Raw genomic sequence first — 16,030 nt, forward strand, 5'->3', positions numbered from 1 at the left:
GATGTGGAATTGAAATGAGCTTTTTTTGGGGGGGGACCATTTCATAAATTAACATATTCACTGATCCAATCCTCATAAAATCAGACACCTCCTGCAATTTGCTCAATAAAATCACCTATTGCTCCTTGTTCTTTAAGGAGGGGAGAACCTGAACTGAACAGACAGATCAGTGATCGAGCAGTGAAAATAAAATAGAATTGGCATTGTCAGAGTTTATAAAACCACATTAAAGGCTGCAGAAGAAATCCTGCAATTTAAAAAGCCACTTTAAAGCCACTACAAACTGCGATTTTAAAATTTCTTTAAGTTTATTTCATGCTCCACTGCAATGTGGAGTTGGGGTATACAAAGTTTTGTTGCAAACTATTGCTAAAATATACCTAAATAAACGGAGTTGCATCCTCTATGTCACCGCCTGCGCCTTCAAAAATTAAATAAATGAAGCTGATGCAAATGAAAGCAAGAATCAACCTCTTGTTTTTGCACTGAAGCATTTGGAATCATCAGTATTTCTAAAAATAGGGTGTGGGGGAAAAAAAAAATCGAACAAGTAAATGTGTGTGTTTTCCTGAATCTGAATGTTGGAAACACGGATGTAGAAGTGCTGAATGACTCAGAGACAAAAACAGACCTGCGTCTTTTTTTTTTGAAGTCATGAAAACAGTGGCTTTTTAATGTAAACACTACATTCGATTGGTTTTTCCAGCACGGACATCCCACATGAAATAACAACCATTCACTAAAGAAGAGAAGAGGGAGAGAGAGTGAGAAACAGAGAGAGAGAGAGAGAGAGAGAGAGAGAAAGCTGCACAGAAAAAAAGCATTCACTGGGTAAATAACAGAACATAGAGGAGGTAAAAAAAATGAAGGTAACAGGAACAGAATGCCAAAATAAAATGAACAAAAACAGGTTTATCGTGTCAATATACACAGTTTTCTTTTTTAGAAACTAGAAATCAGGAAGGCGAGAAAGAGAGGTCTATATAGATAGATTGATGAAAGGGTAACATAGATTAGGTATGAAGAGAGATAACAAATTTCCAAAATCTACTTATTGTGTGTGTGTATGTGTGTGAGTGCCAGCAAGTGTGTATGTGTGAGGTGAGAACTGTGCTTTTCATCGTAGACCTGGAAGGTGTGTGTTCAACTGAAAAGAGACAGAAGAAGAGGAAGAAGAAAAGGAGCATGACTTTATACAGCGTCGATGTGTGAACATGCAGCGTCCCTAACTAGCGGACGCAGCGAGAAAAAAACGTGCTCTCCCCCCCAAAAAAAGTGGTTTGTATTGTTGTTGCTATTCTTTTTTTTTCCCTTCCTGAAATAATAAAAAATAGATATTGTTATAATATTATATTTAATCGTTCTGAGTCAGGCTAAAGTGAGGACACGTTCTGAATGCAGGGAAACAGGCAGAATGGTAAAAGGAGGAGGGGGTGGGGCACAGTTCAGAGCATTACAACAACACATGGTCGGTCTGAGATCTTCACGGTTCCACGTCGGCGAACCCTTTGCAAAACATCTTTTTTTAATTTTTATTTAAAAAAGGGAAAGATAGAGAAAGAAATGTTCTGTAGCTACAAAGCACAAGAAAGATTATCTAACAGGATCGTCATCAATAGCGCGTTAATACCGATATTCCTAGTTTTTTTTTAATCAATTACTGTATCAGGAGTAGTTTTTTTTTGTTGTTCTTTTATTTCAGATGAAACCGGTGTCTCACTGCGAGAAACTGAAAATCTACACGTCTCCTCTTCAAAGCTTTCCACTTGCATTTCTTTCAAATGTGAGCCCCTGCCCCATCCTACTCAGGAACCAATCATCTGTCTCCTTCAGCTTGTTTTTTTCTATTTCCCCCCCTTCCCCATTTTTTTCTTTTTTTTTTATGTCCGTTTTGCAGTTTTTATGAAAGTTTTTTTCTTAAAAAATGATCCGAACAGTTTTCATGTGTCGCTTTATTTCAGAAGTTTTTATGAATTAACTGGTCTCTTTATACAAAGGCTTGAGTTTCTCATGCTATCTGTGTTCAGGGGAGAACAGGAGGAGGAGGAGGAGGAGGAAGAGGGGGAGGAGGAGGAAGAGGAGGAGAAAGAAGGGAGGGGAAGGGGCCAGCAAAAAAGAAGAGGAAAAGTTGGGGTGGGTGGGGCCTTTTGACCCTGAAATCCAGATGCCGCGGCCCCATGCAAAAAAGAAACCCCCCCCCAAAAAAAGAAGAGATGGATGGAAAAGTGAAGAAAAGGCATGATGGTGGTGTGAATAAGAAGAGAGAGACAAATGTGTAGGACGGGAGATCAATCAATCAATCAATCAATAAATAAATTAAACAGCCATTATCAAACCAGGTGTGAGCTTCCCTACATGGAGGACGTTAGTAGGTATAAGAGTGAGGAAGGTAGAGATATAACGTTGTGTACTTGCGCTTCAAAGCGTAGCTATCTACAGTGCAGTACTTCAGTTACGTGGCACTGATGGGACATTGAGCACGTTTCCTGTTGGCCACGATCGGGAGGCAGGAAGCCTGACCCCCCCCCACCGATGAGAACCGAATGCAGGGAGTAAAACCGTACAAAGAAAATCGACAAACATCATAAAATCTCTTGGCTAATGTAAACAAAAGACTAATGTGTTAAAATCAGCGTTATCACTTTCAGCAGGTCTTAACAGTTGTTTTTTTTCCTCCTAGGTTTGGCTGACCTGTCTGGTGCTTATTTTGTTTTTAGTGCTATTGACATTTTCACAAATTTCAGCAAAAAAAAAGAAGTTATTACATAATTACTACTATAGCAAAAAAAAAAGTACACAAATACAGGTGTCAGGTGAGGCAAAATGTGAATAAAAATCAGTGTACAGACTGATACTCATGTAATAAATATAAACACGATCAACAGAAATAATACGGAAGGCAAAAAAAAAATCAAAGTACTGATAAAAAAAAAAGTACAGTTTTTGTGTTTGTGTTAACGAGAAAAGACACAAAAGTAAAAGAGAAGACGGGAGAACGGTGGCTTTCATCGACTTTGTTCAAGAAGTTTTCAAGGCTGCAGGGTTTCATGTTTTCTACTGAAACAAATTTGTTTACATGTTGGCAGACCAACGAACATCAGGAGGTGTCGGAGCGAGAAGAGAGGAGACAAAAACTAAAAACATTATATATATATATATATATATATTTATATATACGTTTGCCTTTTTTTTTTTTTATTATCCTCATTATTAATATGTACCTAGTTGCATTTTGCTTTCTTTTTCTTTAAATAATCAGCAGAATCGTCATCATCACCATCATTATTTCCACAGCAGTGTCAAAGGAACAGGAGCGAGGATGGAGGGGGAGGAGAGGAAGAAGAGGAGGAGGAGGAGGAGGAGGAGGGAGAACAGAGGGGAGGATATTTCAGTGGAGGGTTTGGGGGCGAGCTCAGTACAAGCCGCACCCTCGGAGGTTGGTGGCGATGATGATATCGGTCACGGCATCAAACACGACCTGGATGTTTCCTGTATCTGTGGCGCAGGTCAAGTGACAGTAGATTTCCTTATTTGGAGAGCGGTTCTTGCTCTCGAACTGTGCTTGGATGTAAGCTGCTGCGTCATCGTAGGTGTTGGGTCCTGGAGGCGGAGATAAGGGGGGGGGGGGGGGGGGGGGGACACAGATGCACATCTTACCAGATTGAAACACACTTATAAATGCAAACCATATCGCTTGGATTCAAATGTTTTTGCTCTGGTAGGAGCACCAGTTGGAACAAAAATATTGAAATGATTGCAAGGTAACCTTATAGGGGTTAGATTATGCAAAGTTCACTTTCTTACGGTTTTCCAATAGTAATAATCGTCCCCATTACCTGGAATGATTTTTTTGGTGGCTGATGACCAATATCATTGATCAATGACTCAAATATATTGAAACTACTTGAACATTTATCAACAAGTGAGAAATCTGTTATAAGTTTTTCAAATCTCTCGTTTTTTTTTTATAACAAAGGCAGGGAATTACCACATGGATGAGAATTGTACGTTATGCAATAAATTTCTTGGACCAGCCAGACCCTTTAAATCCCGATGAAGATATTTTTACCATACTCTGACAGTACAAACTATTGGCTTGCTGCTGCTGCGCGGATGCGAGAGTTTAAAAATGTTATTCTAGGAGACTTCCCATGGGAAGGTGAGGAAGGACGTCACACAGACATAGATGTCAGACAGACTTAGTGTGATTATCATGGCAGTTAACAGATTAAGAGTAAAGCATGAGAGACAGAAATGAATAGGATGGGATCAGAGAGCTGTGTGTGTGTGTGTGTGTGTGTGTGTGTGTGTGTGTGTGTGTGTGTGTGTGTGTGTGTGTGTGTGTGTGTGTGTGTGTGTGTGTGTGTGTGTGTGTGTGTGTGTGTGTGTGACAGGCCGGCGCATGAAGCAGCTCTCACTTGCCATCTCCTCTCGTTCCTTATCATGGCTGACCAAGCGTGACTGTCTCCTGCTCTTTTACCCGCAACTCCTTCCTTTTCTCTGTCACCGCTACATCCGACTCCCACCTCCACATGAGCATGTCTTTTATTTATTTATTTTTCTTGCGGCATCTGTTTTATCTGCCAACTCCCTTCCTCCACTTTCTTCCCCATCCTCCTCCTGTTTACCACCTCCTCGTCCGAAATAGTTAATCGTTTCCGTTGGCAGTGGCAGAATGACAGATGAGGTCGGACAGGACGCTCCATGGTTCGAGATGTTTGCACACGACATTGCAATCTGGAGCGAGAGCAGAGAGCGAGTGGAGTAGAGAGGAATGAAGAGATGAGGCAGAATATGTGTGCGTTTGTGTGTGTGAATGAGAGGAGGAGGATGCAAAGAGTGGAGGCAGCGATGCGTTCAAGTACCTGTGGTTAAAGGACAAAAGGTGAAGAAGCAGTGAAGGCAGGATGGAGATTAGAGTGTAGTAAGAGTGAAAGGGAAGGTTTATACGACAGTAGTGAGAACTGCTGGGATGCACGGTTTGGAGACGGTGTCGTGGTGTTAAATGCAGGAAGATGAACTGGAGGTGGCAGGGATGAAGATACAAAGGATGTTGGAGGAAGGACGAGCTCGGAGGAGATTAGTGGATATAGTGAAGAAGAAGATCTGAGCTCAGTGATGGTAAATATCAGGTCTGGTTCTTCTCCGCAGGTATAACTCAGGCCTAATGTACCAAATCAGGCAGCAGTTAATCAGCATGCAGAGGAAAAAAACAAGAGGAGCTGCAGGAACTCATTTAATCTCTGCGAGTCCCACTTAAACAAGACAGATGGTCCTCGATCATACTTTCATATCATCTCTTCACGCTGCATCCTATTGAATTGGCTTAGGCTTTATTGTCTTTATTTTGGCCCTTTGGTAGCTTTGAATCTCGTCTCAGATATCTTCAGTGAAACTGGTCAATTTGCAGGTCGAGTAGATTTGACGTCATGTCTCAATGGTAATTGTTAAGATGTTACTTGGGGTAAGTTAAGCATATGTAGATGTGTGAAAAAAACCAAAACAAAATAATTTAACATTATTTAGAGCTTAAAAAGTGCAGATTTTGAGGAAACAGGCTGATTCCTCACATTGTATATCTACTGTTACAATGCTTAAATTGCATCCATTTAGAGATTACTATCATTAGAAATACTAAAGAAAATGGTGATTTTATGCAAACTACTCATATATTATTAACCACATTTGATTTGCATCATCAATAGTGGTCATGTGATACCATTAACCTGAATACAATCATTTAAATTCATTTCTCAGAGAAAAAAAAATTATACGATCACACTATAGTAATTACTGTTGTGAAGTGAAGGCAGTATAATAGTGTGCACAGACAGATATTTTAGTAAAAAAGTCCTCCATCTTCAGTATCAGGACCCGACTTCACTTACTTATGCCAAAGGCAGTGACTAGATACAAAAAAAGTTAAGAAACAAATTGCTAAAAGTGTTAACCAGCTGTTAAAATCAAACAGTGTCAGCAATATTGACTTATTTAAGGTAATAATGGTTTAAATCATCTGTGAAAACATAGATATAATGATAGAGCTCCATACTCCTGCTCAATTCATGCTTTGGCAACAAAGGGAAAAAAACCATGAAAGAAAATGGTAATGGTACATTAAATATACAGAGAAAATTGCAATAAATATTCACACTAAAGACCAGCTCTTATATAATGACGGAGATGTTGTGCTGATAGTCCTGTAGATCTTTCTCAGTCATGTGACCAAAGCTAAAATTGGCACAGCTGTGATTTTCTCAAGTCTTTGTCAATTTGAATGGCGGCAAATGTCTCACTCACTCAACTCTGTCTTCTGCCTGCTGCCATTTTTTTTTTTTTTTTTTTTTTAAAGAGGAGCCATTTACCAACATAACACTGGAGTTAAAGTGTTTGATGTACCTGCGTATTCAGGAAAGCAGATGCTGAGTGCAGACTTCTTGATCTTCTCTGCAAACAGATCCTTCTTGTTGAGGAAGAGGATGATGGAGGTGTCGATGAAGAACTTGTTGTTGCAGATGGAGTCGAACAGCATCAACGACTCGTGCATGCGATTCTGCATCGAGAGAGAGAGAGAGAGAGAGAGAAAGAGAGAGGGGGGGGTAATGGGATTGGGTGAGATTGTATGAATAGAAATTGGAAATAAATTATACAACCAAGAGTGTGGAAAGAAATGTTAACCACCAATCAAACAATAATAATGTGACATTCTTTTCTTGCAAAATAATTGCTTGTGCAAAAACTTAGGGAAGCAGGAAAACTTTTCTTCATTAGAAATAAATACTTGAGAGTTAAACAAACAGGATGCAAAGAGGAAACGGAAGAAAAAACAAATGACTGGGAAACCAAATAATCAGTCGTGTCGAGTTACCCATGTGGTGCTTTATTTCCATCTTTTTACGTATAAATACAAATAAATTATCACAACAGTGACAGAGTTACAGCAGACACATTTCTATCTACAGTGCACAGTCAAATACAGCGATCGTTCATTCACACGCAGTTTCTGTGGATTACGCCGGAGGTGAACCCGGACAGTTCAGAGTGTGTCGGTTGGCATCGGCAGAGTAAACAACACTCAGAGGGGCCAAAGGAGGTTCAGGAGTGTGTTTCCAAACATTTATATGTATCAGCATCAACTCTGTCCGCTTAAGTCTACGTCTCCACCCCTGAGCCTTGCAGCAGCAGCAGGGATCTCCTCGGCTCTGCAGAGGCTTAAGTGCTCATTACACCGATTGGCCAGGCTGAGCGGGAACTGAATATCATGAGACGACTCAAAAGCATTGACAAGCAAAGCTCCATTTTCTGTCTCTGACGAAGAAATTACTCGTCTTTTTACCAACAAAAGGCGTTTATTTCCAACACGGGGACGATTGGGAGTGGTTCTTTGTTTCACTGTCACCTTTGTATTTGTTGTTGCTTTTAAAGGAAATAAAAAGGGACATTTGCCTCACAATGCTGCCTGCTGACAAAGTCAGCCACAAATCAGGAAGCGATCATTCACATGAACTCCCATCATCCATTTGGCCGACTGTGATGGTATAATCTTCCTGTGGTTGTTAGGGGTTTATTCATTATTTATCATGATTGGACGAAAAGCACAAACACACGCAGATAAACTGTACACACCCAGACACAGTGATCATCTCTGCCAGAACTTCTGCAGTATTGTTAATCAATCACAGACAGCTCCAGAGCTGCAGAGGAGAGTGAAGAAGGTGACAATCAAAGGAAATCTTTGTGCGCTTAAGACATCATTTTCCATCGTGAAGGATTTCTTATTCTCAGTCGCCGTCTTACTCATGAAAAGATAAACCTCTCGCAGTCAGTCCGAACCTTCAACTGTCACTCTGTTTTCTGGCATGAAAAAATTTTGTATTTCTTTGTTTAAAGTACATGTACTGGACTATCTGCCAATTATTCAGTTAAAACTGCAAAAGTGGACTGAGACACGTCTAAAAGATCATGCATGATAAACCTATTCCAGCATGTTGAACTCATTTAGTGCCAAAGAGTGAAAGTACATTTCACAAAATCTGTGAACAATTTCCATAGATATTCCATCGTCATTAAAACTTCTATTTCTTTCTGTTTATTTCATATCAATGCCTATATGTTACTGGCAATCATACACTACTTGATTTAATTGTTACATTTCCAGTCAGTTCAAGTGGTTCGGAAATTCATCTTGTAAATATGAGAAACGATGCCTGAATAAAGCACATGTGCAACATGCTATTAGTACAACTTTGTTTGGGGGTACATTATTGCAAAGGACTGATCAGTAATAAGTAACACGTAGCCAGTCTTTTGCAGAAATCTAGTAAGGAATTTATATATTTTTTTTAGGATAGAATTATGTTTATTTAGGTGTTTATTTATACAGATTATATCCTATGATGACATTCTTTGGTGCGTTTTTCATTAAATGCCCCATAAAGAAACACGAAAACATCAAAAATCTAACCTGGCTCAGTATTTCTCTTCAGACAAAAGTGGGAAATGTCGTTTTTTTTTTGGTCATTTCTACAGTTTTCAAGGTCAAAGTTTACAGGTCACAGGCTATATATTGGACAGCCATGCCTTAGAGTGTCTACCGCTGGTAGTCCATGTGGAAAAGCAGAATTTGTTCAAAATATGTTGAAAAACCTAAATAGGTCATTTCGATTCCACCCCAAATTAGAAAATTGTAAAAAAAACAAAAAACAAACATGGCTGTAACTTTCCATTTAGACGTTGCAAACTGTTGTATATAAAACAAAGGGTACGTTCTCGAATGCATGCATTTTCTATCACTCTGATTTAGTGTGCTGCTGAAGAAAGGCAGAGGCTTGAATACATTTTGTTCTGCGTGCACCCCGAGGTAAACTCAGACATGAAAGAAGTTGGAAGACAAAGCTCGGAGAGCATGCTGCCACTGCCACCCTGAGGGCAAACACAAATGCAAGCCTTTCATCTGAATGTGAACTGGAGCTTACTAACTAAATGTGGATGGAAATTCTCTCTCTCTCTCTTTTCTTCCACTCCACAAGTTACATGTAGTGCTAGCTGCTCTGTAGATTTCATCTACACAGGAGGTGAAGCATGCTCATACAGGCAGCTTTAAATCACACTGTTTTTGCTTTTATGACTCTATCAAAAATTATCCATACTATCCATTGCAGACTTGGAAAAACTCACAAAAGCTGAAGTTTTAAAGGTGCTTTGAGGAAGTCGTCTTACCTTCACTATTCAGTCATGGTCAAACTTGCACTTTGAACACAAAAATTTTATTACAAAATGTTCACCTGCTGTCTAATGTATCCCACAGTCTAAGCCTCACCACCGTCAATTGCATGTAGGAAGTATAGAAAACGAACGTGTCCAACAAATTTAAACCGAGACTGAAAAGTGGTAAACCAGAGACGTGGTTATAGATGCCTTGGGGTTCAATGATACAAGTGAACAAGACTGTTCGCTGCAACACAGTTTATCGTAAAACATCGTATTCGTAACAGCAGCTATACAACAAACGGGAAGGTGGTCATAATGTTATGGATCCGGATGACAGGTCTGTTTTTTGACAAACTCCGCCATGCAGGCAAGAGATGCTTTAATAAATCCAGAGGCTAATTCCAGTATTTACTGCAGCCGAAGACCTCCGATGCTTTACATTTGTGTTGAGTCACATCTCCCTGAATCAAACAGCCATCGCTTTAAGTCCACGACGCCTCACACATCGTGTTTAATGAATCAGCGGCCACGGTGGCTGAATTAACACCCTCAGCAGTTGCGGGAGTGGATTTTCTCGTTTGGGAAAAAGAGAGGAGCGGCAACATCCGAGGGATAGTGACGGTGGAATTATCTGGCGCTGGCAGGTAAGGTGCTGTGACATTTTCAAGTCCCACAGGAGTGTCTTTGGCACATGTGTATGTGTGTGGAAAGGGTAGACAGGTGCCCTCTGGGTAATTAATCCACAGATACCAACGACACCACGGCACCCATGGGCTGACGTTGCCTCTTCCACAACGTACACACACACACACACACACTGACCTTTCCTGTGTTTTTAACACACGCACATGTCGGTAACTCTACACAATCTGCAAACACATGCACACAAAACACACAAAGCTTGAGGCCGTTCTCTCTTTCTAATTAGGAAATTAGATGTGGAAGGACGAGATGGCGACGATGATGAGGCAGAAGACATCTACCTGCGGCTCTGAGTCGAGGGTGCAGAGACACGCCCTCGCTGTTAGAGCGTGGAGGGATAAGTGGAATAAAGCAAATGCCCCGGTCATAAATAAATGAAGAGGCTCTTTCTCTCCCTCTGTTTGCCAGGGAGCACTCGCACCAGAAAAGCTGTAAACACTCTCAGCCCGGTCAGTTCGAACATGCACATAAACAAATCTCACTTTGTAGGTGATGCTTTAAACTAAGAGCACAGAAAATGTTTTATTTTCTGGTGTTTGCATGCACAAGCTCAAGCTTGAAAGCCTCAGTTCTGAACTGTTGCCACCAATAGCACACCTCGCTTTTCGCTGAGACGTCTGCCAACTCACTCAACAGAAAGGAAAAAAAATAAATAAATAAAAACATCACTGCAAGAAGACCACAGGACTGTAATCTTTCAAAGCTCACTGGTTTAAATAAGGCAGAGTGGCGGACAACAGGGATAACACAGTGTGCAGCCCCACACAATGGGAGTAGCCCCGAGGCCCCATTAAAATCGACGCCTCCTTCAAAACATTATGTGGGAATTGTCTCGTCGAGTCAGCATGACTCGTGGTTGTTCTTTGTTTTAAGTGGGTTTTTTTTTTTTTAGTGGCCGCAAGCATGCTGCAACAACGGAACCAGAGAGGACTTCCTTCTGCAGGAATGAGATATGATGGCCACCTCTTCCTCACATAAAGCACAACTTTTGTCATTTTGACGCCGTACCCACTATAAACCCAGGGCAGCATGAGACTGAAAAGAAACAGTTAAAGGCACTGACTGACAAAAGCTGCTAATTTAAAGTAAAGACATTTTTCATTATGACAATCAACTTTGGCCTGATTGTGATTTTTTTTGTGTGTGCCAATTTCAAATGTTTATAAAAAGCCACTTGTTGGACAGAACATGATAAATTGTGCAAAGCTTAATCTAATATTCTGGATAAATAAATTGTTGTCAAACAAGGTGTTGCCCACTATCCACGTTGACAAAATATAAAATAAATGATGCCGTTAATAAGACATTTCAAAACATATAAAGAAATAATCATGTAACAGTCTGTACTTTTTATGAAGTGTTTACTAGCATTAGTGGAAGAGAGAAAAGCCAGTTAAGAGGCTCGGAAATATCTTTAATTCAGTTTAAAGCCCAATAAATCTCACCTTGTCTTTGAAAGATACTTATTTGATATTTGATAAAATCAGTTTTTTGTACTAATTATGGAAAATAATCATAAAAACAACTAAATTAAGCCGCAGCCACAAGTGAAAAGGGGGATTGAACCATCAACCTCTATGTGGGACGCCACCTAACAGAGTCACACAGCTGCCAGTCAGGAAATATGACATGCAGACTTTTTTCTGGTGTCTCAATCTGGTCTGTCCTTAATTTAAGATTTCACAATCTAAAAGGCACAACTAAGTCAGAAACTATGAAGCTGTCACTGGCTCACAAACAAAACATGAAAATGCGAGTTGCAGAGGAGCCACGGCGGAAATGAAAATAGGGATGTTGCAGTTATATAGCATGAATTTTAACCGCTGGACTGCCTGCCAGTTCCTTGAAATGCATTTTTTTTAATGCAGATGATTAAGCATTTTCTTTGATTTTCCTCTTGGATGGCTCGACACGACAAGTTCAAGGCTGATGCACATCATAAAGTCGGCTTCAGACTTTAACTGAGTGTGAACTGAACGTGACCCTGATTAAAAGTAACAACATATTTAAATGCGGTTTCCCATCAGCCCTGGGTGTAACTCAGGCACCCATCTGAAGTACCGAGGAGTGAAAGCTCAGATTTAACTGGAGACTGATTCTGGAAGAAGGACGCACCGAGTTTTAGCATCCTACTATATGTTTAAATGTGTATCGGGAATGTCTGTATCCCTCGGGAGTCACTGCTGCATATCGTGCAAAATGTCTGCAACAGATCTGGAATTTAGGTGCAATTCCCCAAAAAAACAAAAAGACTAAAAGAGCTGAAGAAGTCTGAACTGATCAATTAAAACTAATTAAAGCTGGAAACGTGTCCAAACTTGATGGTCTAACGATTGACTGTCACGTGGGAGAAGGTACCACACGCCTTATCGAGAAGAAACGAGAACATTGGCCAACAGCGTCATCAGTACAGGCCGCAAACCCTCAGGTTGTTTGCTATAATGACGTCAGTGACGGCATCAAACACGAACTGGATGTTGTTGGTGTCGGTGGCGCAGGTCACGTGGGAGTAGACCTCTTTGTTGGTTGACTTGTTCTTGCTCTCGTACTGAGATTTAATGTAGCCGATTCCCTCTAGATAGGTATCAGGACCTGAGGAGACAAACGAACACACACACAGAAAGAGAGAGAGAAAGAGAGAGAGAGAGAGAGAGAGAGAGTGGGAGTTAAGATGCAGGCTTAAAAGCAGCCGTCAAGCGAAACCTTTACATCTTGTGGGATGCCCTACATTTTCTGTATCAGTGCGATTTTCTGATATTTTTCTGAACCTTTGGCTTTCTGGCTCAGCACACATTCTGCCGAGGTGTGCCGAGAGCAGCGCTCACCGTGAGCCTGGATTTAATAAATATAGTATGTGGACAACATAGACGAAATGGAAAGGTGATTTTTTTTTTTTGGGACAGATAAATTAGATGTGATTATGAATAATACGTCTGAGTATTATCAATGTATTATCATCTTGGCTGGCAAAACAAGGGCTGACAGATTTGAGGTTCCTGATGCCAAAAAGGGTGGAAATTTATTTGTTCTGCGTATTGATCAATTTCACAGCGGTGCCAAGTCCAGTGCTTGGCCTTTTCAGTTGGAGTCCATCATTAACTGCTGGAGTTAGTTCTGCCTTGAGCGCAAGCTTACCGCAATTTAATGTGTCGTAATGCTTTTGGAATGAGTCATTTTGTCCCGAGTGTCACTAGCATCTCTCTGGCTCGCAGCCATTAGCAGCACGGTGGTTTGTCTGCCCGTGTTAACGGGATGGAGAGCGGAGGAAAAGAGGGGAGGGGAAAACGGGTCTGGAATCCTAATTCTCTCTTTCTCACAGTCTTGCTGTTTTGGTCATGTTCCATCTTGCTTTCCCACAGTCTTGCTCTGCCTATTTCTTTTTTTTTTTCCTCCTAATTTTCTCACACTCTTGCTCTCTTAGTGTCCGTGCTGTTCTCACTCCACTCTTGTTTTCCCCCTTGTGTTGTCGTGCTTCTAGTTTTTACTCTCTCACATTCAAGTTCTTTCCATTTGGACTGAGCAACACTCCTTTCCTTCACAGTTTTTTTTTTTTTTAATAACTTTGTTACACAGTCTGAGCTCGTTCGTTAAATGTTTTTGTTACGCTGTTTCAAATTATTTCTATTTGTTCTACAATCCACCAGTTATTCTCCTCCCAAATGTCTTCATAGAGTGCAATATTCACGTCAGGATTTGTACTTCTCATATGGATGTACACGTTTATTTGCACACCATTATCTTCTATTTTCCTTTCAACGGCACTTAAGTGTTTTTAGTGTTCACAGTTCACTGTTTATTCTGTTTTTATATGGGCTTTAGAGTCTGAAAGACTCATTGATTACTGATTGAAATCTAACTTAAGAAATACCTGGCTGCGCAAGAATGTGGTGAAAAAATAATGTCACTTTTTTAAAACTAGTCCCCTTCCTGCACTTTTTTTCTTTCTTCACCTATGTTCACACATATGACAGAAAATACAATCGACAAAGATGTTTTCTCTTTGTAATGTGGTTAAAGGCTGCAGCAGCTGTTAAATCAGTTGCTCACAGGAATGTGGAAGAGAAAGAACCCCATTTCTTTCTCTAAACTACATTCTGCAGGCTTATTTTTTCTTTTCTAAATCTACATTCACACATAAATTCATACAACCTGTGCAGCCTGTAACTTCAAAGCGTGCACCTGGAGGTTTCAGGACTGCAAACTTTAAGTGGAAAAGGACTGAATGAATCCCTCAGATGTGAAGTCACAGGTGTCAGCTAAACTGGTGTGCATATTCTACAATATTCAGAGCATCCCTCCCTGCCGCTGCGCTGACAATAGCGAGCAGCTGTCTGCAAACATCAGACTCATTTCAGGACGAGTAAACAGCTGGAGCAGATGAAGACGTTTGAAAACTTTTCTGCTGAAACTGGTTATTTATGTGGCTGCCTAAGCTCTATTTAATGATAACATCTGGTATCAACACACTAATATTGAAAAAAACCCAGAAACAAACCAGAGTGTACAATTCTGAAGAAATACTGCATTGTTTTTTTGTTTTCATTTGTGCTGTTTAGGTCAATTCTTTTAAATTAACGGCTTGAGCACCATTGGTTCAGGCATGGCAGGTATGGCATTGTATAGTATGGGAGGCAGAACACAAACTGATTCATAAAGCGGAGACCAGTTTATCCATTAGCATTGGATTAAACAAACAATACAAATTCAAGACTTCCGGACCTGATTTCTAAGATGAAATGCTGATGTCCACTGAACATCACAAACTACATGAAATTTGTTCCATGCAAGGTCACAAATGTGAATATGAAACTCCTCTGCCAATAAAAACTATCATATAGGCTTTTGGCATAGAAACCTGCAAGCCAATAACACTTGAACTTTTTATATGTCTTCTTCATTATGTTTATATTAGATTTAGATTGAAAAATGTCTGCTGAAGTAAAATATATATATATATATTATTATTTGTCATGAGTCTGGGAAAAATCAAGGAAAAAAGTTAAATTATGTGGTTTTGATTGTTATTACAACAATCATGGGGAATATCGCTTGCCTATTGATATAAATACACACACACCAACTCCTCACTGCTTTCTTGTGCTGCATGTGATGAACAGTGACCATGGAGTATATACCAGTGTATTCAGGGAAGCAGATGGACAGCGGAGACTTGATGATCTTGTTTTCGAATAGGTCCTTCTTGTTCAGAAAGAGGATGATGGAGGTGTCCTTAAACCACTTGTTGTTACAGATGGAGTCAAAGAGCTTCATAGACTCGTGCATGCGGTTCTGTAGGGGAGAGATTAGGCTGGTTGAATGGACCGTAAATCATACGCTCCAAGGCTCATTTACACACAGACGCACCCACAGTGGATTCATACACGCTCACACAAAGACACACGTTAAATTACACTCCCAAAAATTGATCTGGATGAGTTAACAGCACCGTGATCATGTACCCACAATGTGACGACAAAGAGGAACTGTGGTGGAAATATAGAAAAAATTTAAAAAGCAGAACAGAAGTACCGTGGAGTTCCTCTTATCTCCAAATGCAGCACATTGTTCTGCTCTGTGTGTGTGTGTGTGTGTGTGTGTGTGTGTGTGTGTGTGTGTGTGTGTGTGTGTGTGGGTGTGTAATGACATATCAGTAATGGAAATTATTAGTAAGCCATGCACTTTTAGCTTGTTAGCTGTGCACCGCTGTCTAATTTAATCACACTATGTTAAATAAATTCTTAAAGGAACCCTGCAGAGTTTGCCACCATGAGGGGGCAGTGTGGAGCGCTCATTTCTGACATGTTAACCTACTCCGGCATATAGGAGTTCTGATTCTAATGAAAGAGAATTTTCATCTTCTATGTTCCTCATGTGAGAATTTTCCATGTTTCATCTCATGTTGTATTTTTATTTATTTATTTTTTACATGTTAGGCAATCGGAAGTGACTGTTGTAATTACAATACAATGTCAATACGAACACACCTTGATCAGCCACTGTTTGACAGTGAAAGACAAAATCAAGGACACAATTCAAAGTTCAAAGCTTTTTCTCAAATGTGCCATTATTAAATGTCTGAGTCAAGTTCCCACTATGCATTTCTGGTAAGAGCTGGCTG

General features: G+C 40.2%; 1 protein-coding gene across 3 annotated transcripts in view; it reads right to left on the reverse strand.

Annotated features, from left to right (window-relative positions):
* Positions 1-670: 670 nt before the first annotated feature.
* The window catches only part of LOC308136632 (guanine nucleotide-binding protein G(o) subunit alpha), a gene marked incomplete at its 3' end in the record, with an annotated part of 100,263 nt that continues 84,903 nt past the window's right edge, over positions 671-16,030 (reverse strand). Inside the window, exons 7-8 of one of the 3 annotated variants that reach the window (XM_080505062.1) lie at positions 6,400-6,553; positions 671-3,600 (exon numbers count right to left, since the gene is read on the reverse strand). In XM_080505062.1, the coding sequence (XP_080361188.1) occupies positions 3,413-3,600; positions 6,400-6,553 (342 nt within the window). Of the gene's footprint in view, positions 3,601-6,155; positions 6,554-12,316; positions 12,505-15,047; positions 15,202-16,030 lie in introns of those variants that run through there. The other 2 variants (XM_080505063.1, XM_080505064.1) reach the window with 2 other exon arrangements.

Source organism: Blennius ocellaris (assembly GCF_963422515.1).
Source record: "Blennius ocellaris genome assembly, chromosome: 11".
Classification (NCBI taxonomy): domain Eukaryota; kingdom Metazoa; phylum Chordata; class Actinopteri; order Blenniiformes; family Blenniidae; genus Blennius; species Blennius ocellaris.